This window comes from Nerophis lumbriciformis, linkage group LG14 (assembly GCF_033978685.3).
Source record: "Nerophis lumbriciformis linkage group LG14, RoL_Nlum_v2.1, whole genome shotgun sequence".
NCBI classification, from domain to species: domain Eukaryota; kingdom Metazoa; phylum Chordata; class Actinopteri; order Syngnathiformes; family Syngnathidae; genus Nerophis; species Nerophis lumbriciformis.
Genome location: NC_084561.2, coordinates 42,657,810 through 42,681,294, shown reverse-complemented (window position 1 = coordinate 42,681,294; position 23,485 = coordinate 42,657,810). Strand labels below are relative to the sequence as shown.

At 44.4% G+C, this 23,485-nt stretch overlaps 1 protein-coding gene across 1 annotated transcript in view; it reads right to left on the bottom strand.

Annotated features, from left to right (window-relative positions):
• Positions 1–23,485, bottom strand: part of LOC133616849 (fibronectin-like) — a 121,975-nt gene that overhangs the window by 18,738 nt on the left and 79,752 nt on the right. The window contains exons 17-22 of the mRNA XM_072914744.1: positions 20,875–21,205; positions 18,760–18,786; positions 17,206–17,469; positions 10,056–10,289; positions 9,690–9,935; positions 5,257–5,508 (exon numbers count right to left, since the gene is read on the bottom strand). Coding sequence (XP_072770845.1) covers positions 5,257–5,508; positions 9,690–9,935; positions 10,056–10,289; positions 17,206–17,469; positions 18,760–18,786; positions 20,875–21,205 — 1,354 coding nt within the window. The remainder of the gene's footprint in view (positions 1–5,256; positions 5,509–9,689; positions 9,936–10,055; positions 10,290–17,205; positions 17,470–18,759; positions 18,787–20,874; positions 21,206–23,485) is intronic.

Below are 23,485 nucleotides of genomic sequence, written 5' to 3'. Positions count from 1 at the left end.
AAAGTATGAAAATGAAAAATATGAGCATGTACAATACTCAATACTTGGTTGGAGCTCCTTTTGCCTCAATTACTGCGTTAATGCGGCGTGGCATGGAGTCGATGAGTTTCTGGCACTGCTCAGGTGTTATGAGAGCCCAGGTTGCTCTGATAGTGGCCTTCAACTTTTCTGCGTTTTTGGGTCTGGCATTCTGCATCTTCCTTTTCACAATACCCCACAGATTTTCTATGGGGCTAAGGTCAGGGGAGTTGGCGGGCCAATTTAGAACAGAAATACCATGGTCCGTAAACCAGGCACGGGTAGATTTTGCACTGTGTGCAGGCGCCAAGTCCTGTTGGAACTTGAAATCTCCATCTCCATAGAGCAGGTCAGCAGCAGGAAGCATGAAGTGCTCTAAAACTTGCTGGTAGACGGCTGCGTTGACCCTGGATCTCAGGAAACAGAGTGGACCGACACCAGCAGATGACATGGCACCCCAAACCATCACTGATGGTGGAAACTTTACACTAGACTTCAGGCAACGTGGATCCTGTGCCTCTCCTGTCTTCCTCCAGACTCTGGGACCTCGATTTCCAAAGGAAATGCAAAATTTGATTTCGTCAGAAAACATGACTTTGGACCACTCAGCAGCAGTCCAGCTGGTGTCGGGGGGGGGGGGGGGGGGGGGGGGGGTATATAAAATCAAATCAAATCAACTTTATTTATAAAGCACATTTGAAATTTACCACAGGGGTAGCCTAAGTGCTGTACAATGAACAGGTTAAAAGATAAAACGAGTACCGAGCAAACACAACACAACACAAACAGAACACGATAAAAAATTAATAATTAAAATAGAATTAATAAAAACATAAAAACATAAAAACAGGATCACAGCAGGTGTATTATGGGGCGCCATTGCAGGATGGATATCACTCAGTGTTAAAAGCCATGGAATAAAAGTATGTTTTTAAGAGAGATTTAAAAACAGGAAGAGAGGAGGCTTGTCTAACACTCAGAGGTAGGTCCAGAGCTTGGGAGCAGCAACGGCGAAAGCTCTGTCACCTCTAAGCTTCAGCCTTGTGTCAGGGACCGTCAACAGCAGCTGATCGGCTGATCTTAAGGATCGGGTGGGGCAGTAAGGCTGAAGGAGGTCGGAGAGATAGGTTGGCGCGAGGTTGTTTAGACATTTAAAAACAAATAAAAGGAGTTTAAAATTGATACGGTAACGCACAGGGAGCCAGTGAAGGGACGCTAAAATAGGGGTGATGTGCTCACGTCTGCGGGTCTGTGTTAGCAGACGAGCAGCAGAGTTCTGCACGAGCTGCAGGCGAGCGAGGGAGGCCTGGCTAATGCCAACATACAGGGCATTACAGTAATCAAGACGAGTCGAGATAAAGGCGTGGATTAATTTCTCAAGATCATGTCTTGATAGAAGCGGTTTCACTTTCGCTATTTGGCGTAATTGATAAAAGCTTTTTTGAACGACGCTGCTGATTTGTTTTTCGAATTTAAAATCTGAGTCAAACTTTACCCCCAGGTTTGTGACACAGTCGCTGAGATACGGGGTCAGTGTGCCGAGGTCAACGTTGGGGGAGGGAGAGCGACTTGGACCGAACAACATAACTTCTGTTTTGTCTTCATTTAGGCTCAGGAAGTTAGCTGAAAGCCAGACTTTGATGTCGTGCAGGCAGTCAATAAGACGTTGAACCGTGTTATTTTGTGCCATGGGAAAATAAATCTGGCAATCATCGGCATAAAAATGAAATGCAATACTGTACTTCCTAAAAATAGAACCAAGGGGGAGAAGGTAAAGCGCAAATAAAATTGGGGCAAGGATTGAGCCCTGGGGGACCTCATGTGGTAAAGGAGCTGTGGACGACATAAAACTGTCTACTTTTACACAAAAACTCCTGTCGGTTAGGTACGACCGGAACCAGTTGAGGGCGGCGCCCTTAATGCCCACACAGTTCTCAAGACGAGTGATTAAGGTGGCGTGGAACGCAGCAGACAGATCTAAAAGCACCAGGACAACATATTTACCAGAATCAGTGGACAGGAGGATATCGTTAAAAACTTTTAGAAGCGCTGACTCTGTGCTGTGGAGGGCTTTAAAACCGGACTGGAACAGCTCAGTGATACCATTATCCTCTAAGAAGGGCAACAACTGACTGTAGACAACCTTCTCTAATATTTTGGAAATGTATGGAAGATTAGAGATAGGTCTGAAGTTAGAGAGGAGAGAGGGGTCGAGGCTGGGTTTTTTAAGTAGAGGTCGTACCACTGCATGTTTAAACTCTACTGGAACTATTCCAGAAGAGAGGCTACTATTGATAATGTTAAGGACACTTGATCCAATAGTAGCAAGTACCTCCTTAAACAGGCGAGGTGGGAGGGCATCTGCAGGAGAACCAGAGGGCTTCATATGACTAACTGTGTCACTTAAAAAAGAAAAGGACACCGGCTCAAACTAATGGAAAACAGAAGAGAAATGCAGGGGAACAGAAGGGTCATATGAAGGCTGAGATAGACTGGCTCTAGTTGACACAATTTTGTCAGTGAAAAAATGGAGACAATTTTCACAGAATTCAAAAGAAGCATCAAAACCAACAGATTTGGGAGCATCAATGACAGTGTTAATAGTTTTAAACAGAACTCTGGGGTTGTTACAGTTAGAAGATATCATCTGAGATAGATATATATTCATTTCTGCTTTTACAGTCATCTGAAAGGAAAACAGGCTTTCTTTAAAAATGGCAAAGGACACATGCAGCCTGTCTTTTTTCCATTTTCTCTCTGCTCTTCTACATACGCGCCTGGCAGCCCGAGTGACGTCATTCAACCAGGGCTGAGGCGTCGCTTTAGCGCGGCGGCATTTGAAAGGCGCGATCGTGTCCAGTGTTTGTAAACAAATAGAGTTGAACCCAGAAACCAACTCTTCAGTATTCAGACATACAGAGGCTGCAGAATTATCATCACAAAGAGTCGAAAAAATAGAGGTGAACCGAGCAGGAGACGAAGAATTAAACATGCGAGAGCGTTGGGGCGGTGCGCACAATTTAACTGGACACTGCATGGGAATATCAAACAAGATCGGCATGTGATCAGAGAACACAGCGTCGCAAATGTCCAAATTAAAAACACACAAACCATACGAGAGCACTAAATCGAGTGTATGCCCGCGTTCATGTGTAGAACCACACACAGACTGTACAAAATTAAATGAGTCGATTATATTCAGGAAGCTCCTGGAAAGCGGCTCGTCTGGACAGCAGGTGTGAATATTAAAATCACCCACAGTAAGGACACGATCATATTTAGGCAGGATTTCAGCCAGAAATTCAGAAAAGTCAGTTATAAAGTCTTTGTGGTACTTGGGTGGTCGATAGATGACGGCACACAGGACGACATCAGAAAGACCCAGTTCAAACATGCACAGTTCGAAGCTTGAAAAGGAGGATTGTAGGCGGATCTGACGGCATTTAAAGTCATTTTTAAAAACGACTGCTAATCCTCCTCCTTTTCGACCGGACGGCCGTGGGGAATTAAAGTAGGAACACTCCGGAGGCAGAAGTTCATTAAGAGGGGCGGACTCACCGGCTCTCAGCCATGTCTCCGTCACACAGAGGAAGTCCAGTCCGCGGGAAGTGAATAAATCCTTCAGGATAAACGTTTTGTTTGTCAAAGATCTTGCGTTCACAAGACCGAACCTGGCGGGGGCCAGCACGTCCAGGGCCGCAGTTAATCCGGGTGGGGCCCGACACACAGCCCGCAGGTGGCGGGAATCCACCCCGCGCCTCCGGGGGCGGGGACAGCAGGAGCGACGGCGGAAAGCCTCTTCCTCCAAACCAACGATAGGAACCAGCCAGGAGCCGATGGGATCGAGCGAGCGTGGGTGCAGGAGGAGGCCGGATACCGCACAATTCCTCCTTCGGGAAGCCACGGGAAGCCGGGCCAGGAGTGCCCTAATTTTCACCAGCTGGCCGCCACGTTTACCGCGGCGCCGGAGACGCTTCCGCCGGGGGAGAGGAGCCAGGGGGCGGGAAAGGAAGGCAGGAATCCGGCCAGGTGAAAAAGCTGACTGGGACGTCGAAAAACCAACGTCGAAGTTGATCATATCAGTGGGAGAGGGGCAAAGATCCAACAGTGTTTGGCGGTCATACACAAGCAGTGAGCTGACAGAGACGAAAATAGACGCAAACAACACAAAAACGAACAGAGCTGACAGCGAGAGACGGCAGGCCAAAGCACATACTGGCGCCATCTTGCATCGGGGCGTCCGATGGTAAGTCCATATCCGTAGATCCACTATGGACTGGACTCTCACACTATTATGTTAGATCCACTATGGACTGGACCCTCACACTATTATGTTAGATCCACTATGGACTGGACTCTCACACTATTATGCTAGATCCACTATGGACTGGACTCTCACACTATTATGTTAGATCCAATATGGACTGGACTCTCACTATTATACTAGATCCACTATGGACTGGACTCTCACAATATTATGCTAGATCCACTATGGACTGGACTCTCACAATATTATGCTAGATCCACTCGACGTCCATTGCACCGGTCGCCCATGGGGGGGTTCCCCACATCTGCGGGTCCCCTCCAAGGTTTCTCATTGTCATCCCATTGGGTTGAGTTTTTCCTTGCCCTGATGTGGGATCTGAGCCGAGGATGTCGTTGTGGCTTGTGCAGCCCTTTGAGACACTCGTGATTTAGGGCTATGTAAGTAAACTTTGATTGATTGATTGATTGACCTGTCACAGGAAACGTGACAAATTTTGAGGGTGCACTATACACTTTAGCCAACAGATGGCAGTAGAGTGTTGATTACCATAATTGTGTTTTGTGGCAATTGACCACGCCATTGCACTGCACTGCAAAATGATTAACCCCCCCCCCCCTCTTCCTCTTACGCGAGATCCATCCAGGAATTAGGCCATACGAATGCCTTCCCGAGAGTATAAGATTATATTCTGGATTTGATTTGACTATTGTCATCCCATTGGGTTGACTTTTTTCTTGCCCTGATGTGGGATCTGAGCCGAGGATGTCATTGTGCAGCCCTTTGAGACACTCGTGATTTAGAGCTATATAAATAAACATTGATTGATCGATTGATTCTTAGAAATGTCATATCGCACTCATGTTTCAGAAATGTGTTTGACAATTCTCAAGCAATACTTCTTTTTAGACAGGTGGACTATCAGGGTCTCCAAAGTGAACTCAATTCAACAAAAGTGTCCCGTGCTCGCTTACCTTTCCAGACAGGTAACTCCGAGGGATGACTGACACAGTTGTCAGTGACAGACATCACTTCCAGGGAGTAGTCCTGTCCACACTCCAGTGGGCTGATGCTCAGCTCGGGCCAAGTGGTGTTAAAGAATGTCTGTGTGTCGTTGTATGAGATGGCGGCCATGTAACTGTCCGCTTGACTTGAGGCATTCCAGACGATGGTGAGTCCTTGCGACTGGCAGTCTAAATGGGTATCCACCTGGGGCCCACAAGGGACTGGAAGAAGAAAAGCAGGTCTGCATTTCAGAGAGTAATACAGTGGAAAGTGGGGAAAAAATGTCTTTAAGTGTGTATGGAGATGAGTCAAGGGAGCAACTTGACATCCTGGCATTTTGAAAACATTGTTTTGAATAACACTGAATCGTTACTACTGGCTTTGAAATGTTTGCTAATTTAAAATATACTTTGGTATTGGATTTGGATGGGGGACCGGTACATTTTAGAAGCGGTATTGTCACGGCGCGGGCTCGATCCCGCGTGTCATCTGCAGCAAGGGCGCCCACAAGGCGATCAGCAATCAACACACCTGGGACTGATGAGGACGAGCGGTATAAGGACCAGTGGACTCAAGGTTCAAGGTTCAACTTTATTGTCCCCGCGGGGAAATTTGTCTTGGGCACAGTGCATCATTGCTTTCTTAACATACCCAAAAACAACAGAACAAAAACACAAGCACAGACACAACCACAACCATACAACTAACATTTAAACATCAGAACATGGAGCTTGATAGACATAGGTGGCACTTTGATGTAGGCATAAAATCTACAGTATGGAGATAAAGATAAAGTACCAATGTGCATTGCACTAGAGCTCATGGATAAAGTGCTGTGTGCTAAAGTGCTTAGTTCTAAAGTGCTATGTGCTAAAGTGCTATGTGCTAAAAAAAGTGCTAACCTATGTATTAAAATTATATTGCACATTGTTGCTCAGCTTAATGGAGGCTGGAACAAATGATAATTTAAGGCGGTTAGATTTGCATAGTGGGACCCGGAGTCTTCTCCCTGATGGCAGGGTTCCATATTCAGGAAAGAGTGGGTGTTGTGAGTTGGAAATAATTTTCTTAGCTTTTTTCCTAACTGCCTGCTCATAGATGCTCTGTATAGGCTCATATTCTTTCCTCCCTACGATTTTCATTGCCGTTTTATGCATGCCGGCCAGTTTGCTTTTTAGCTTAACGGTTAGGTTGCCAAACCATGAGGTGATCCCGTATCTAATGATGCTCTCTACAATGGCACGGTAGAAAATCATCATGATGTGGCTGCTTGCGCCGTACAATCTAAATCTTCGCAAAAAATATAGCCTCTGTTGCAGTCTATTGCACAGTTTGTCAATATGTGTCTTCCAGCAGAGAAGATTATCAATATGAACCCCTAAATATTTATATGAGGATACCTGGGTGATTTCCTGATTTTTGATGACCACTGGCTCATGGTCAGATCCTTGCCGGAACTTAATCATTCGTTACCCTAGTAAGCACCCCTTGTCTGGCTTCTATCCTGCGTATTCGCTCTTCCCCTGTGACTTCCTTGTTTCCGTGTTTGATGTCCGTGATGTCCTCCCGCAGTGCTTTCCCCGAGTTCTCCTGTGATCCCCCTGTTGTTCCCCTCTGGATTCTGGACCGCCTCCCTTCATCCTCGACCTCCGCTTGGACACGGACATCTGACGCCTCGCCATTCTCCCTGACTATTTCCGCCTGCTCACGGACTGCCTTCCTGCCTCCTTCCCTCTCCTCGTTCAACATTTGGTAACACACTACAGCTAATCACACACATAGCCTCACAAACACTTTTGAATTAGTCACACTCCATTCTCTAGTTTATTTATAGTATTATTGTTGATTATTATATATATTGTAATATATATAATAAAATACATATAGCTATATTTTCCCCTTGTGTCTGTGCCGTCAACTCTCTCCTGCACACATATAACAGGTATAGTACCGAATATGATTCACTAGTATCGCGGTACTACACTAATACCGGTATACCGTACTGTAATATATATATATATAGAGCTATTAGAGATGCGCGGATAGGCAATTATTTCATCCGCAACCGCATCACAAAAGTCGTCAACCATCCGCCATCCACCCGAACTAACATTTAATCAAAACCGCACCCGCCCGCACCCGCCCGTTGTTATATATCTAATATAGACGATGCAAGGCATTAGTGAGGTTATAAAGCTTTTGCCTGTTAAAGAAAGGAGACTGATCCAATGCAGCAGAGACATTCAATGCGTGCCACACTGTCACGGCCCAGACGCACACCAGTGCGCAATCATCTGGGAGCCGCGCTGAGCGCACCTCCAAGCGCGCTCGCGCCACTCAAACTGCTGCAGGCAGCTGCGTTCTATCTTGTTTTGACATCCTGTGGCACTCTTCTGGGATCACGGCGGACGAAACTGCTCATGCTCAGGGTGTTTGTGGAGATTCGGGGTTTTTGCACAAATGTGATGCACCATGTTAGATGTCCCGGTTTTGTGACTGTCGTAGACATAAACAGCGTCGCAGCTCTTGCAAATCACGTAGCCAGCATTACTATCATCCTGATTTACAACCTCATAAAAACGAGTCCACGCTGAACTTTTCTGGCCTTTTTTCCCCCTGGTCTTTAGTATTCCCTTTTTTAGTTTGTCGCGTACCACGTTTGCTGCCGGCGTTGCCATCTCTTTTTTTTTTCTTCTTCTGTTGTGGCATATGCTGCAGGTGCCTGCTCGTTTTTCGTATGTGGGTAACAACATTTAACTTTGTATATATATTTCCGAATTGGTTTAACTGCCACCCGCCTGAATCTATTTAAAATCTAATTTTTTTTTATTTCAACCGCCCGACCCGACCCGCGGATAAAATCTAATTTTTTTTTATTTCAACCGCCCCACCCGCGGATAATCCGCGGACTCCGCGGTTGTGTCCGCAAACCGCGCATCTCTAAGAGCTATACTGCCCCCTTGTGTCTGTGCCGTCAACTCCCTCCTGCACACATATAACAGGTATAGTACCAAATATGATTCATTAGTATCACGGTACTACACTAATACCGGTATACCGTACTGTAATATATACAGGTAAAAGCCAGTAAATTAGAATATTTTGAAAAACTTGATTTATTTCAGTAATTGCATTCAAAAGGTGTAACTTGTACATTATATTTATTCATTGCACACAGACTGATGCATTCAAATGTTTATTTCATTTAATTTTGATGATTTGAAGTGGCAACAAATGAAAATCCAAAATTCCGTGTGTCACAAAATTAGAATATTACTTAAGGCTAATACAAAAAAGGGATTTTTAGAAATGTTGGCCAACTGAAAAGTATGAAAATGAAAAATATGAGCATGTACAATACTCAATACTTGGTTGGAGCTCCTTTTGCCTCAATTACTGCGTTAATGCGGCGTGGCATGGAGTCGATGAGTTTCTGGCACTGCTCAGGTGTTATGAGAGCCCAGGTTGCTCTGATAGTGGCCTTCAACTCTTCTGCGTTTTTGGGTCTGGCATTCTGCATCTTCCTTTTCACAATACCCCACAGATTTTCTATGGGGCTAAGGTCAGGGGAGTTGGCGGGCCAATTTAGAAGAGAAATACCATGGTCCGTAAACCAGGCACGGGTAGATTTTGCGCTGTGTGCAGGCGCCAAGTCCTGTTGGAACTTGAAATCTCCATCTCCATAGAGCAGGTCAGCAGCAGGAAGCATGAAGTGCTCTAAAACTTGCTGGTAGACGGCTGCGTTGACCCTGGATCTCAGGAAACAGAGTGGACCGACACCAGCAGATGACATGGCACCCCAAACCATCACCCAACCATGCAAATTTTGCATTTCCTTTGGACTCTTACCACGCCGCATTAACGCAGTAATTGAGGCAAAAGGAGCTCCAACCAAGTATTGAGTATTGTACATGCTCATATTTTTCATTTTCATACTTTTCAGTTGGCCAACATTTCTAAAAATCCCTTTTTTGTATTAGCCTTAAGTAATATTCTAATTTTGTGACACACGGAATTTTGGATTTTCATTTGTTGCCACTTCAAATCATCAAAATGAAATGAAATAAACATTTGAATGCATCAGTCTGTGTGCAATGAATAAATATAATGTACAAGTTACACCTTTTGAATGCAATTACTGAAATAAATCAAGTTTTTCAAAATATTCTAATTTACTGGCTTTTACCTGTATATTTATATAGAGCTATACTGCCCCCTTGTGGCTGTGCCGTTAACTCCCTCTTGCACACATATAACAGGTATAGTACCGAATATGATTCATTAGTATCGCGGTACTACACTAATACCCGTATACCGTACAACCCTAGTCCAATGTTAGTCTGAGCTTGTAATCTCTACAAACAACATACGTTTTAAAGATTGGATTTGAATTTAGTCTCACCAGAATCCATGTAGATGGGTTGAGAGGGCATGCTGGGGCAGATGCTATCATGGTGGCAGACCGTGACAGTGTAGAGTCGGCCACATTTCAGGTTTGGTACCCTGCAACTGGTTGTAGTGGAACTGCAGCTCAAAAGTCGATCCTCTTCATCTACTATACTGGCGGTGAACGAGTTAATTTCGGGTTGACCGTGCCATGAAATCACAGCCTCATTTGCAGTACAGTCCAAAGAGGCAGTGACGTTATCTGGAGGGCAAGCCGCTGAAATAACAAGTGTTGGACATTTTGTCTTTAATTAAAAAAAAGGCAAAGGTACATTATTGTTGCAAAATAGGATTTTTTTTTTGGTAAGAAAAAAAACCTCACCTGTTTCTATGGTGACCGCCTCACTCTGGCTGCTGTTGCACATGAAGTTGGAGCCAATGACGTGTGCTGTGTAAAAGGTGCTGCACTTCAAGCCAACGAACGTGCAGGTTAAGCCCATTGTGTTGCAGCTGTGAACAACGCCGTCGCTGTCCCTCGCCATGGCGATGTAGAAAAGCGTGCTGCCTGTCACTGCCCAGGAGACTGTGATGGAGTCGGCTCCGCATTCCTTGACCGCTGTCACATTACGGGGTTTGCATGGGACTAGAGGGGAGAGGGTGAGCCGATGTAATGTTATTATTCCATTGACGGAAGAAACAAACAACCATACCCCCCCCCCCCCCCCCCCCCCCCAACTCTACGCCACGACAATAAATAGTATCAATTGTCCATAGAATTGTTCGAAGTGCATACCATTGTATCCTTTGTTGTTAGTCTGCAACAGAAAATATCTAAGTGCATCAATTTGCCTGAAATATATAAAAAAAAAAAAAAAACTTTAAAAAAAAAAAAGTAGTTTGAATTTCCAGGATGGTGGAATGTGTTGAAGGTGGAATGGTGTGAATAGGTACAAAAATGTGGAAATGGTGGAAGTTTGAAAAATGGCCAATTTATTTTGAATGGGAAAAATGTACCGGAAAACCCTGGAATTCTTGGAAATCTGGGAATTTTGGGGAAAGTGGGAATTTTTCCAGTTCAAAAAACATTGTAGTTTTTTGTCCTGATTAAGAGGAATGTTTTGACGGGGGAACGGTGGAAATGTGTTGAAAAATGTGGGAAGAGTAGTCGCCAGAAAAAAGGGTGGAAATAGGGCTTTGGAAAAGCAGGAATTCTGGAAAATCCTGCAATTTTTTTTTAACTTGGAAAAAAAAGTAGTTTGAATTTCCAGGATGTTGGAATGTGTTGAAGGTGGAATGGTTTGAAATGGTTGAAAAATGTGGAAATGGTGGAAGTTTGAAAAATGGCCAATTCATTTTGAATGGGAAAAATGTCCCGGAAAACCCTGGAATTCTTGGAAATCTGGGAATTTTGGGAAAAGTGGGAATTTTTCCAGTTCAAAAAACATTGTAGTTTTTTGTCCTGATTAAGAGGAATGTTTTGACGGGGGAACGGTGGAAATGTGTTGAAAAATGTGGGAAGAGTAGTCGCCAGAAAAAAGGGTGGAAATAGGGCTTTGGAAAAGCAGGAATTCTGGAAAATCCTGCAATTTTTTTTTAACTTGGAAAAAAAAGTAGTTTGAAATTCCAGGATGTTGGAATGTGTTGAAGGTGGAATGGTTTGAAATGGTTGAAAAATGTGGAAATGGTGGAAGTTTGAAAAATGGCCAATTCATTTTGAATGGGAAAAATGTCCCGGAAAACCCTGGAATTCTTGGAAATCTGGGAATTTTTCAAGGGAAAATCCGCGATTCCCGAATAGCCTGAACAGTTTGAAGTTTGAAAGGTTTGAATCAGATGAAAAATGTGGGAGTTGCGGAACTGTGAAGAATGTCCCATTGATTTCAATGGGAATTTCCCAAAATGTTGGGAATTTCGGGGAAAATCTGGAATTTTTTTGAAAATGGTAAACAACTTGACTGGTCTGAATGACTTAAAATGGTTAGTGTTGACATTTTTCAAATCGGTCGAGAGATGTTGAAGTAGTAACATGTTGAATTGAGAAATTATATTACAGAATTCCTGGAATTTCGGGAAAACCGGGCATTTTTCCAGTTCAAAAAACAACTTGGTTTTTTTTCCTCATTAAGAGGAATGTTTTGACAGTAGAAGGGTTGAAATGCGTTGAAAAATGTGGATGGAGTAGTCGCCAGAAAAAAGGGTGGAAATAGGGCTTTGGAAAACCAGGAATTCTGGAAAATCCTGGTATTTTTTTTAACTTGGAAAAAAAAGTAGTTTTAATTTCCAGGATGTTGGAATGTGTTGAAGGTGGAATGGTTTGAAATGGTTGAAAAATGTGGAAATGGTGGAAGTTTGAAAAATGGCCAATTCATTTTGAATGGGAAAAATGTCCCGGAAAATCCTGGAATTCTTGGAAATCTGGGAATTTTGGGAAAAGTGGGAATTTTTCCAGTTCAAAAAACATTGTAGTTTTTTGTCCTGATTAAGAGGAATGTTTTGACGGTGGAACGGTTGAAATGTGTTGAAAAATGTTGGAAGACTAGTCGCCAGAAAAAAGGGTGGAAATAGGGCTTTGGAAAAGCAGGAATTCTGGAAAATCCTGCAATTTTTTTTTAACTTGGAAAAAAAAGTAGTTTGAAATTCCAGGATAGTGGAATGTGTTGAAGGTGGAATGGTTTGAAATGGTTGAAAAATGTGGAAATGGTGGAAGTTTGAAAAATGGCCAATTCATTTTGAATGGGAAAAATGTCCCGGAAAACCCTGGAATTATTGGAAATCTGGGAATTTTGGGAAAAGTGGGAATTTTTCCAGTTCAAAAAACATTGTAGTTTTTTGTCCTGATTAAGAGGAATGTTTTGACGGGGGAACGGTGGAAATGTGTTGAAAAATGTGGGAAGAGTAGTCGCCAGAAAAAAGGGTGGAAATAGGGCTTTGGAAAAGCAGGAATTCTGGAAAATCCTGCAATTTTTTTTTAACTTGGAAAAAAAAGTAGTTTGAAATTCCAGGATAGTGGAATGTGTTGAAGGTGGAATGGTTTGAAATGGTTGAAAAATGTGGAAATGGTGGAAGTTTGAAAAATGGCCAATTCATTTTGAATGGGAAAAATGTCCCGGAAAACCCTGGAATTCTTGGGATTTTGGGGAATTTTTCAAGGGAAAATTCGCGATTCCCGAATAGCCTGAACAGTTTGAAGTTTGAAAGGTTTGAATCAGATGAAAAATGTGGGAGTTGCGGAACTGTGAAGAATGTCCCATTGATTTCAATGGGAATTTCCCAAAATTTTGGGAATTTCGGGGAAAAGCTGGAATTTTTTTGAAAATGGTAAACAACTTGAATGGTCTGAATGACATAAAATGTTAGTGTTGACATTTTTCAAATCGGTCGAGAGATGTTGAAGTAGTAACATGTTGAATTGAGAAATTATATTACAGAATTCCTGGAATTTCGGGAAAACCTGGAATTTTTGCAGTTCAAAAAACATTCTAGTTTTTTATCCTGATTAAGAAGAATGTTTGGACGGTAGAACGGTTGAAATGTGTTGAAAAATGTGGAATGAGTAGTTGCCAGAAAAAAGGGTGGAAATAGGGCTTTAGAAAACCAGGAATTCTGGAAAATCCTGGCATTTTTTTGAACTTGTAAAAAAAAGTAGTTTGAATTTCCAGGATGGTGGAATGTGTTGAAGGTGGAATGGTTTGAATAGGTAGAAACATGTGGAAATGGTGGAAGTTTGAAAAATGGCCAATTCATTTTGAATGGGAAAAATGTCCCGGAAAACCCTGGAATTCTGGGAAATCTGAGAATTTTCGGAATTTGTCAAGGAAAAGCCCGCGATTCCCGAATAGGCTGAACAGTTTGAAGTTGGAACGCTTTGAATCAGATGAAAAATGTGGGAGTTGCGGAACTGTGAAGAATGTCCCATTGACTTCAACGGAAATTTCCCAAAATTTTGGGAATTTCGGGGTAAAGCTGGAATTTTTTTGAAAATGGTAAACAACTTGAATGGTCTGAATGACTTAAAATGATTAGTGTTGACATTTTTCAAATCGGTCGAGAGATGTTGAAGTAGTAACATGTTGAATTGAGAAATTATATTACAGAATTCCTGGAATTTCGGGAAAACCGGGCATTTTTCCAGTTCAAAAAACAACTTGTTTTTTTTTCCTCATTAAGAGGAATGTTTTGACAGTAGAAGGGTTGAAATGCGTTGAAAAATGTGGATGGAGTAGTCGCTAGAAAAAAGGTTGGAAATAGGGCTTTGGAAAACCAGGAATTCTGGAAAATCCTGGAAATTTTTTTAACTTAGAAAAAGGGAAGTTTGAATTTCCAGAATAGTGGAATGTGTTGAAGGTGGAATGGTTTAAATAGGTTGAAAAATGTGGAAATGGTGGAAGTTTGAAAAATGGCCAATTCATTTTGAATGGGAAAAATGTCCCGGAAAACCCTGGAATTCTTGGAAATCTAGGAATTTGGGGAATTTTTCAAGGGAAAATTCGCGATTCCCGAATAGCCTGAACAGTTTGAAGTCTTAAAGGTTTGAATCAGATGAAAAATGTGGGAGTTGCGGAACTGTGAAGAATGTCCCATTGATTTCAATGGGAATTTCCCAAAATTTTGGGAATTTCGGGGAAAAGCTGGAATTTTTTTGAAAATGGTAAACAACTTGAATGGTCTGAATGACATAAAATGTTAGTGTTGACATTTTTCAAATCGGTCGAGAGATGTTGAAGTAGTAACATGTTGAATTGAGAAATTATATTACAGAATTCCTGGAATTTCGGGAAAACCTGGAATTTTTGCAGTTCAAAAAACATTCTAGTTTTTTATCCTGATTAAGAAGAATGTTTGGACGGCAGAACGGTTGAAATGTGTTGAAAAATGTGGAATGAGTAGTTGCCAGAAAAAAGGGTGGAAATAGGGCTTTGGAAAACCAGGAATTCTGGAAAATCCTGGCATTTTTTTGAACTTGTAAAAAAAAGTAGTTTGAATTTCCAGGATGGTGAAATGTGTTGAAGGTGGAATGGTTTGAATAGGTAGAAACATGTGGAAATGGTGGAAGTTTGAAAAATGGCCAATTCATTTTGAATGGGAAAAATGTCCCGGAAAACCCTGGAATTCTGGGAAATCTGGTAATTTTCGAAATTTGTCAAGGAAAAGCCCGTGATTCCTGAATAGGCTGAACAGTTTGAAGTTGGATCGGTTTCAATCGGGTGAAAAATGTGGAAGGTAGAGCGCGCCAAAATCTGGAGAAGAAGTTTAATAATAAATAGATGAATTTTGGTGTAGAAAACCATATGTGTGAATGTTTGCAGCATTCACACAATAAGAAATTCTAATTAACATTAACTAAAGAGCACAATATATAAAACATTTTAACGTACAGACAAAAATGTATTAAACAATGTGTGCTGATTTTTGTTTTCAAAATGAGGAAGTCCCAATTACTGACTGATACTGATAAAGCATGATCCCCGGGGTCACACGGTATTTTACCCCGGTAAAAATACAAGGAAAGAACAAACTTGTGTGCTTATTAGAGGACATTCAAAGTGAACTCGCTGCAGGACTGCTTGTATCAACGCTTAAATCAGAGATTTTACCTAAAAGCTTTACTAAACAGAGAAGTTTCCACATGTTTCTTAAAAGTTTCAACACAGTCAAGATCACGAAGGGACTGGTGCAAGTTGTTCCAGAGTCTGGGAGCTATAGCCTGGAATGCCAGGTCTCCACAGGTTTTAAAACAAGTTTTTGGAATCTTTAGAAGACCCTGGCCTTAAGACCGGAGGCTACGCACTGAAGAGTAGGACCATAGCAAGTCAGTGATGTACTGAGGGGCCCCACCATGCAACGCACGGAATGTCAGGACTAAGATCTTAAACTCAATGCGGAATTTAACTGGAAGCCAATGAAGGCTGGATAAAACGGGGGTGATATGGACTGTTCTGGGTGCACCGGTCAGAAGTCTGGCAGCCGCATTTTGTACCGTCTGAAGTCTCTTTAGCGTTGACTTGTTGAAGAGAGTGAAGAGAGAATTGCAACAGCCAATGCGAGACGAAATGAACGCGTGAATGATCATTTCCAGATCCAATTACTCACTTTAGAAATATTTCTGAGATGATAGAAACAGTTTTTGGTCAGTTGACGACAGTGACCCTCCAAAGACATGGACTGATCAAACACAACCCCAAGGTTTCCGAGGATGCTTTTAACAGATGCACCCAGAACACCAAGGGAGTTCTTGATCAGGGGGACTTTTCTATCGGGAGGAATGATCAGTTTCCGTTTTGTTAGAATTTATCTGGACGAAATTTGAGGACAACCCGTTTTAGATACAGGATACGCACTCCAAGAACTCAGATAAAAAGTGAAACTCTGAATCATTGACTGTACCGTATTTTCCGCACTATTAGCCGCACCTAAAAACCACAAATTTACTCAAAAGCTGACAGTGCGGCTTATAACCCGGTGCGCTTTATACATGGATTAATATTAAGATACATTTTCATAAAGTTTCGGTCTCGCAACTACGGTAAACAGCCGCCATCTTTTTTCCCCCGTAGAAGAGGAAGCGCTTCTTCTTCTACGGCAAGCAACCGCCAAGGTAAGCACCCGTCCCCATAGAAGAGGAAGCGCTTCTTCTTCTACTGTAAGCAACCACCCGCCCCCGTAGAAGAAGAAGAAGCGCGCGGATATTACGTTTCATTTCCTTTGTGTGTTTACATCTGTAAAGACCACAAAATGGCTCCTACTAAGCGACAGGTTTCCGGTTCATGAAAAGACGCAATCTCTCCATCCGCACACGGACTACTATTTCACAGCAACTGCCTAAAGACTTTCAAGAAAAGCTGGCTACTTTCCGTGCATATTGTAAAAACAAGATAGCTGAAAAAAAGATCCGGCCAGAGAACATTATCAACATGGACGAGGTTCCACTGACTTTTGATATTCCTGTGAACCGCACTGTGGATACAACGGGAGCACGTACGGTGAATATTCGCACCACAGGGAATGAGAAGTCATCCTTCACTGTGGTTCTAGCTTGCCATGCTAATGGCCAGAAACTTCCACCCATGGTGATATTCAAAAGGAAGACCTTGCCAAAAGAGACCTTTCCAGCCGGCGTCATCATAAAAGCTAACTCGAAGGGATGGATGGATGAAGAAAAGATGAGCGAGTGGTTAAGGGAAGTTTACGCGAAGAGGCCGGGTGGCTTTTTTCACGCAGCTCCGTCCATGTTGATATACGACTCCATGCGCGCCCACATCACGCTGGTTTTTAATATATTATTAAAGTTTGACTGACCTATCTGACTGTTTTTTTGACATTCCTTTAGCGCAGTTAGATGCGGCTTATAACACGGGGCGGCTTATAGGTGGACAAAGTTTTGAAATATGCCGTTCATTGAAGGCGCGGCTTATAACCCAGGGCGGCTTATGGTGCGGAAAATACGGTAGTTTATGTTTTGTTCATGGCTGATAATGACTGTGACTGGCAGGTTCAATTGTTGTTTTTATGGAAGAAATGATTGTTGTCCTTACCTGTCTCAGCAACGGGGCCAAGTTTCCTTGGACTGGCACATTTGTCATCAAAAGCTGTGATGAAGATGGTCAAATACTCTCCACAGTGAACACCCTCCATGGCACAGCTATTGGACAATGTGCTGCAGTTGTAGTGGCTCTTTCCCTTATTGCCAAAAGCATCCACCGTGTAACGTAGTGCACCCTCGGCGAGGTCCCACGTGCTGACCAGAAGGTTAGAGTTGCAGTCGGCAGATGTTTGCAGATTTTGGGGTATACAGGGTTCTGGAGGTAAACGCAGAAATTTGATACATTTCTATTCAGTTACAGTTATGTTCATAATAATAGCAGTGTGTTTAAAAAGGCGAGTAAACCTCAAAATTCTTCAAATAAATTGTATTTTAAGGTACACAGGGTTGGACTCCGCCAAGGCTGCCCTTTGTCACCGATTCTGTTCATAACTTTTATGGACAGAATTTCTAGGCGCAGTCAAGGCGTTGAGGGGATCCGGTTTGGTGGCTGCAGGATTAGGTCTCTGCTTTTTGCAGATGATGTGGTCCTGATGGCTTCATCTGGCCAGGATCTTCAGCTCTCACTGGATCGGTTCGCAGCCGAGTGTGAAGCGACTGGGATGAGAATCAGCACCTCCAAGTCCGAGTCCATGGTTCTCGCCCGGAAAAGGGTGGAGTGCCATCTCCGGGTTGGGGAGGAGATCTTGCCCCAAGTGGAGGAGTTCAAGTACCTCGGAGTCTTGTTCACGAGTGAGGGACGAGTGGATCGTGAGATCGACAGACGGATCGGTGCGGCGTCTTCAGTAATGCGGACGCTGTATCGATCCGTTGTGGTGAAGAAGGAGCTGAGCCGGAAGGCAAAGCTCTCAATTTACCGGTCGATCTACGTTCCCATCCTCACCTATGGTCATGAGCTTTGGGTTATGACCGAAAGGACAAGATCACGGGTACAAGCGGCCGAAATGAGTTTCCTCCGCCGAGTGGCGGGGCTCTCCCTTAGAGATAGGGTGAGAAGCTCTGTCATCCGGGAGGACCTCAAAGTAAAGCCGCTGCTCCTCCACATGGAGAGGAGCCAGATGAGGTGGTTCGGGCATCTGGTCAGGATGCCACCCGAGCGCCTCCCTAGGGAGGTGTTTAGGGCACATCCGACTGGTAGGAGGCCACGAGGAAGACCCAGGACACGTTGGGAAGACTATGTCTCCCGGCTGGCCTGGGAACGCCTCGGGATCCCCCGGGAGGGGCTGGACAAAGTGGCTGGGGAGAGGGAAGTCTGGACTTCCCTGCTTAGGCTGCTGCCCCCGCGACCCGACCTTGGATAAGCGGAAGAAGATGGATGGATGGATGGACAAATGCATTGGGGACACTGCACATTCTGTTTCAAAGCCAGAAATTTGGAAAAAAGTCATTGAATTTGATCATATTTTACAGAAAGTCAAGAAATAAAAAACAAACAAATAGCAGTGTTGACATCTTTCTTTACAAAACTCAAATGTACTGTATAAGCTAAGAAATGCCTGCAGATTAAACTTTCCTGAGAATCATGAACTAATATTTAGTTGCATACCCACGGTTTCTGATAACTGCTTCACACCTGTGGCACATGGAGTCCACCAACTTCTGGCAGCGGTCAACAGGTAAATGCAGCCCAGGACAATTGTACTACGTTCCACAATTCCTCTGCATTTCTTGGTTTTGCCTCATAAACAGCATTTTTTTAAAGGGGAACATTATCACCAGACCTATGTAAGCGTCAATATATACCTTGATGTTGCAGAAAAAAGACCATATATATTTTTAACCGATTTCCGAACTCTAAATGGGTCAATTTTGGCGAATTAAACACCTTTCTAATATTCACTCTCGGAGCGATGACGTCACAACGTGACGTCACATCAGGAAGCAATCCGCCATTTTCTCAAACACCGAGTCAAATCAGCTCTGTTATTTTCCGTTTTTTCGACTGTTTTCCGTACCTTGGAGACATCATGCCTTGTCGGTGTGTTGTCAGAGGGTGTAACAACACGAACAGGGACGGATTCAAGTTGCACCAGTGGCCCAAAGATGCCAAAGTGGCAAGAAATTGGACGTTTGTTCCGCACACTTTACCGACGAAAGCTATGCTACGACAGAGATGGCAAGAATGTGTGGATATCCTGCGACACTCAAAGCAGATGCATTTCCAACGATAAAGTCAAAGAAATCTGCCGCCAGACCCCCATTGAATCTGCCGGAGTGTGTGAGCAATTCAGGGACAAAGGACCTCGGTAGCACGGCAAGCAATGGCGGCAGTTTGTTACCGCAGACGAGCGAGCTAAACCCCCTGGATGTCTTGGCTCACACCATCCCGAAAATGATCAAGAGAAGAATATCGACCCTAGCTTCCCTGGCCTGCTGACATGAGGGTATGTCTACAGAATATATTAATTGATGAAAATTGGGCTGTCTGCACTCTCAAAGTGCATGTTGTTGCCAAATGTATTTCATATGCTGTAAACCTAGTTCATAGTTGTTAGTTTCCTTTAATGCCAAACAAACACATACCAATCGTTGGTTAGAAGGCGATCGCCGAATTCGTCCTCGCTTTCTCCCGTGTCGTTTTCGTCGGTTTCGCTTGCATACTGTTCAAACCGATATGGCTCAATAGCTTCAGTTTCTTCTTCAATTTCGTTTTCGCTACCTGCCTCCACACTACAACCATCCGTTTCAATACATTCGTAATCTGTTGAATCGCTTAAGCCGCTGAAATCCGAGTCTGAATCCGGGCTAATGTCGCTATAGCTTGCTGTTCTTTCCGCCATGTTTGTTTGTGTTGGCTTCACTATGTGACGTCACAGGAAAATGGACGGGTGGTTAAAATCAGGCATTTTGAAGCTTTTTTTTTAGGGATATTGCGTGATGGGTAAAATTTTGAAAAAAACTTTGAAAAAAATAATAAGCCACTGGGAACTGATTTTTAATGGTTTTAACAATTCTGAAATTGTGATAATGTTCCCCTTTAAGTCAGCCCACAAGTTTTCAAAGGGATTAAGGTCCGGGGATTGTGCTGGTCACTTCATTGCTTGAATTCTGTTTGTCTAGAACCATGATTTTGCTCTCTTGCTGGTGTGTTTGGGGTCATTGTCTTGTTGAAACACCCATTTCAAGGGCGTTTCCTCTTCAGCATACGGCAACATGACTTCTTCCAGTATTCTGATGTACTGAAACCGATCCATGATCCCTGGTATGCGATGAATAGGACCAACACCATAGTACGAGAAACATCCCCATATCATGATGCTTGCACCACCATGCTTCACCGTCTTCACTGTGTACTGTGACTCCAATTCAGTGTTTGCAGGACGTCTGACAAACTGTCTGTGGCCCTTAGACCCCAAAAGAACAATCTTACTCTCATCAGTCCACAAAATATTACGCCATTTCTTTTTAGGGCAGTCAATGTGTTCTTTGGCAAGATGTAACCGCTTCAGCACATGTCTTTTTTTAACAATGGGACTTTGCGGGGGCTTCTTTCTGGTAGCTTGGCTTCACATAGACGTGGTCTGATTGTTCCAGTACTCACAGGTATGATTGCTCTAGTACTCACAGGTCTGATTGTTCCAGTACTCACAGGTCTGATTGTTCCACTAGTCACAGGTATGATTGTTCCAGTACTCACAGGTATGATTGTTCCAGTACTCACAGGTCTGATTGTCCCAGTACTCACAGGTATGATTGTTCCAGTACTCACAGGTCTGATTGTTCCAGTACTCACAGGTATGATTGTTCCAGTACTCACAGGTCTGATTGTTCCAGTACTCACAGGTCTGATTGTTCCAGTACTCACAGGTATGATTGTTCCAGTACTCACAGGTCTGATTGTTCCAGTACTCACAGGCAGTCTTAGATCTTCTTTGATCCTCCTGGATCTGATCATTGGCTGAGCCTTTACCATTTTGGTTATTCTCCCATCCATTCCAATAGTCCTTTTTCTTTTTCTTCCTCGCCTTTCTGGTTGGTTCTCTATAGTGCCTCTGTAGAATGTTTATATACGGTATATAAAAAGTGCATGCGCAGCTGAGCTCTTTTTTACAAGAGCTCCGGTGTGTAGGGACCAGGTCATATTGTCAGTTATCTGCACCCCCAGGAGCTTGGTGCTGCTTACGATCTCCACTGCTGTGCCGCTGACGAACAGTCCTTTTTCTTCCTCGCCTTTCTGGTTTTGGCTGCCATTTTAAAGCGTTTGATATCAGTCTATAATTTTCTGCACTCCTTTATAGGTTTTCCCCTCTTTTATTAACTTCTTAATCAAAGAACGCTCTTCTTCAGTGTCTTGAACGACCCATCCTACTCTGTTTTTCAAGGACAAATGCACAGATGCCTTGATCCTTAAATAAGGACCACCTGGCTCATAGGACTCCTGAGGCAGCGGACAGGTACCGACAGGCCAAGCGGTGTGCGGCTTCAGCGGTCGCAGAGGCAAAAACTCGGACATGGGAGGAGTTTGGTGAGGCCATGGAAAACGACTTCCGGACGGCTTTGAAGCAATTCTGGACCACCATCCGCCGCCTCAGGAAGGGGAAGCAGTGCACTATCAACACCGTGTATGGCGAGGATGGTGTTCTGCTGACCTCGACTGCGGATGTTGTGGATCGGTGGAGGGAATACTTCGAAGACCTCCTCAATCCCACCAACACGTCTTCCTATGAGGAAGCAGTGCCTGGGGAGTCTGTGGTGGGCTCTCCTATTTCTGGGGCTAAGGTTGCTGAGGTAGTTAAAAAGCTCCTCGGTGGCAAGACCCCGGGGGTAGATGAGATCTGCCCGGAGTTCCTTAGGGCTCTGGATGCTGTGGGGCTGTCTTGGTTGACAAGACTCTGCAGCATCGCGTGGACATCGGGGGCGGTACCACTGGATTGGCAGACCGGAGTGGTGGTTCCTCTCTTTAAGAAGGGGAACCGGAGGGTGTGTTCTAACTATCGTGGGATCACACTTCTCAGCCTTCCCGGTAAGGTCTATTCAGGTGTACTGGAGAGGAGGCTACGCCGGATAGTCGAACCTCGGATTCAGGAGGAACAGTGTGGTTTTCGTCCTGGTCGTGGAACTGTGGACCAGCTCTATACTCTCGGCAAGGTCCTTGAGGGTGCATGGGAGTTTGCCCAACCAGTCTACATGTGTTTTGTGGACTTGGAGAAGGCATTCGACCGTGTCCCTCGGGAAGTCCTGTGGGGAGTGCTCAGAGAGTATGGGGTATCGGACTGTCTGATTGTGGCAGTCCGCTCCCTGTATGATCAGTGCCAGAGCTTGGTCCGCATTGCCGGGAGTAAGTCGGACACGTTTCCAGTGAGGGTTGGACTCCGCCAAGGCTGCCCTTTGTCACCCATTCTGTTCATAACTTTTATGGACAGAATTTCTAAGCGCAGTCAAGGCGTTGAGGGGATCTGGTTTGGTGGCTGCAGGATTAGGTCTCTGCTTTTTGCAGATGATGTGGTCCTGATGGCTTCATCTGGCCAGGATCTTCAGCTCTCACTGGATCGGTTCGCAGCTGAGTGTGAAGCGACTGGGATGAGAATCAGCACCTCCAAGTCCGAGTCCATGGTTCTCGCCCGGAAAAGGGTGGAGTGCCATCTCCGGGTTGGGGAGGAGATCTTGCCCCAAGTGGAGGAGTTCAAGTACCTCGGAGTCTTGTTCACGAGTGAGGGAAGAGTGGATCGTGAGATCGACAGGCGGATCGGTGCGGCGTCTTCAGTAATGCGGACGCTGTATCGATCCGTTGTGGTGAAGAAGGAGCTGAGCCGGAAGGCAAAGCTCTCAATTTACCGGTCGATCTACGTTCCCATCCTCACCTATGGTCATGAGCTTTGGGTTATGACCGAAAGGACAAGATCACGGGTACAAGCGGCCGAAATGAGTTTCCTCCGCCGGGTGGCGGGGCTCTCCCTTAGAGATAGGGTGAGAAGCTCTGCCATCCGGGGGGAGCTCAAAGTAAAGCCGCTGCTCCTCCACATGGAGAGGAGCCAGATGAGGTGGTTCGGGCATCTGGTCAGGATGCCACCCGAACGCCTCCCTAGGGAGGTGTTTAGGGCACGTCCGACCGGTAGGAGGCCGCGGGGAAGACCCAGGACACGTTGGGAAGACTATGTCTCCCGGCTGGCCTGGGAACGCCTCGGGGTCCCACAGGAAGAGCTGGACGAAGTGGCTGGGGAGAGGGAAGTCTGGGCTTCCCTGCTTAGGCTGCTGCCCCCGCGACCCGACCTCGGATAAGCGGAAGAAGATGGATGGATGGATGGATGTTTAACACCTTTTTTTCCCCACAC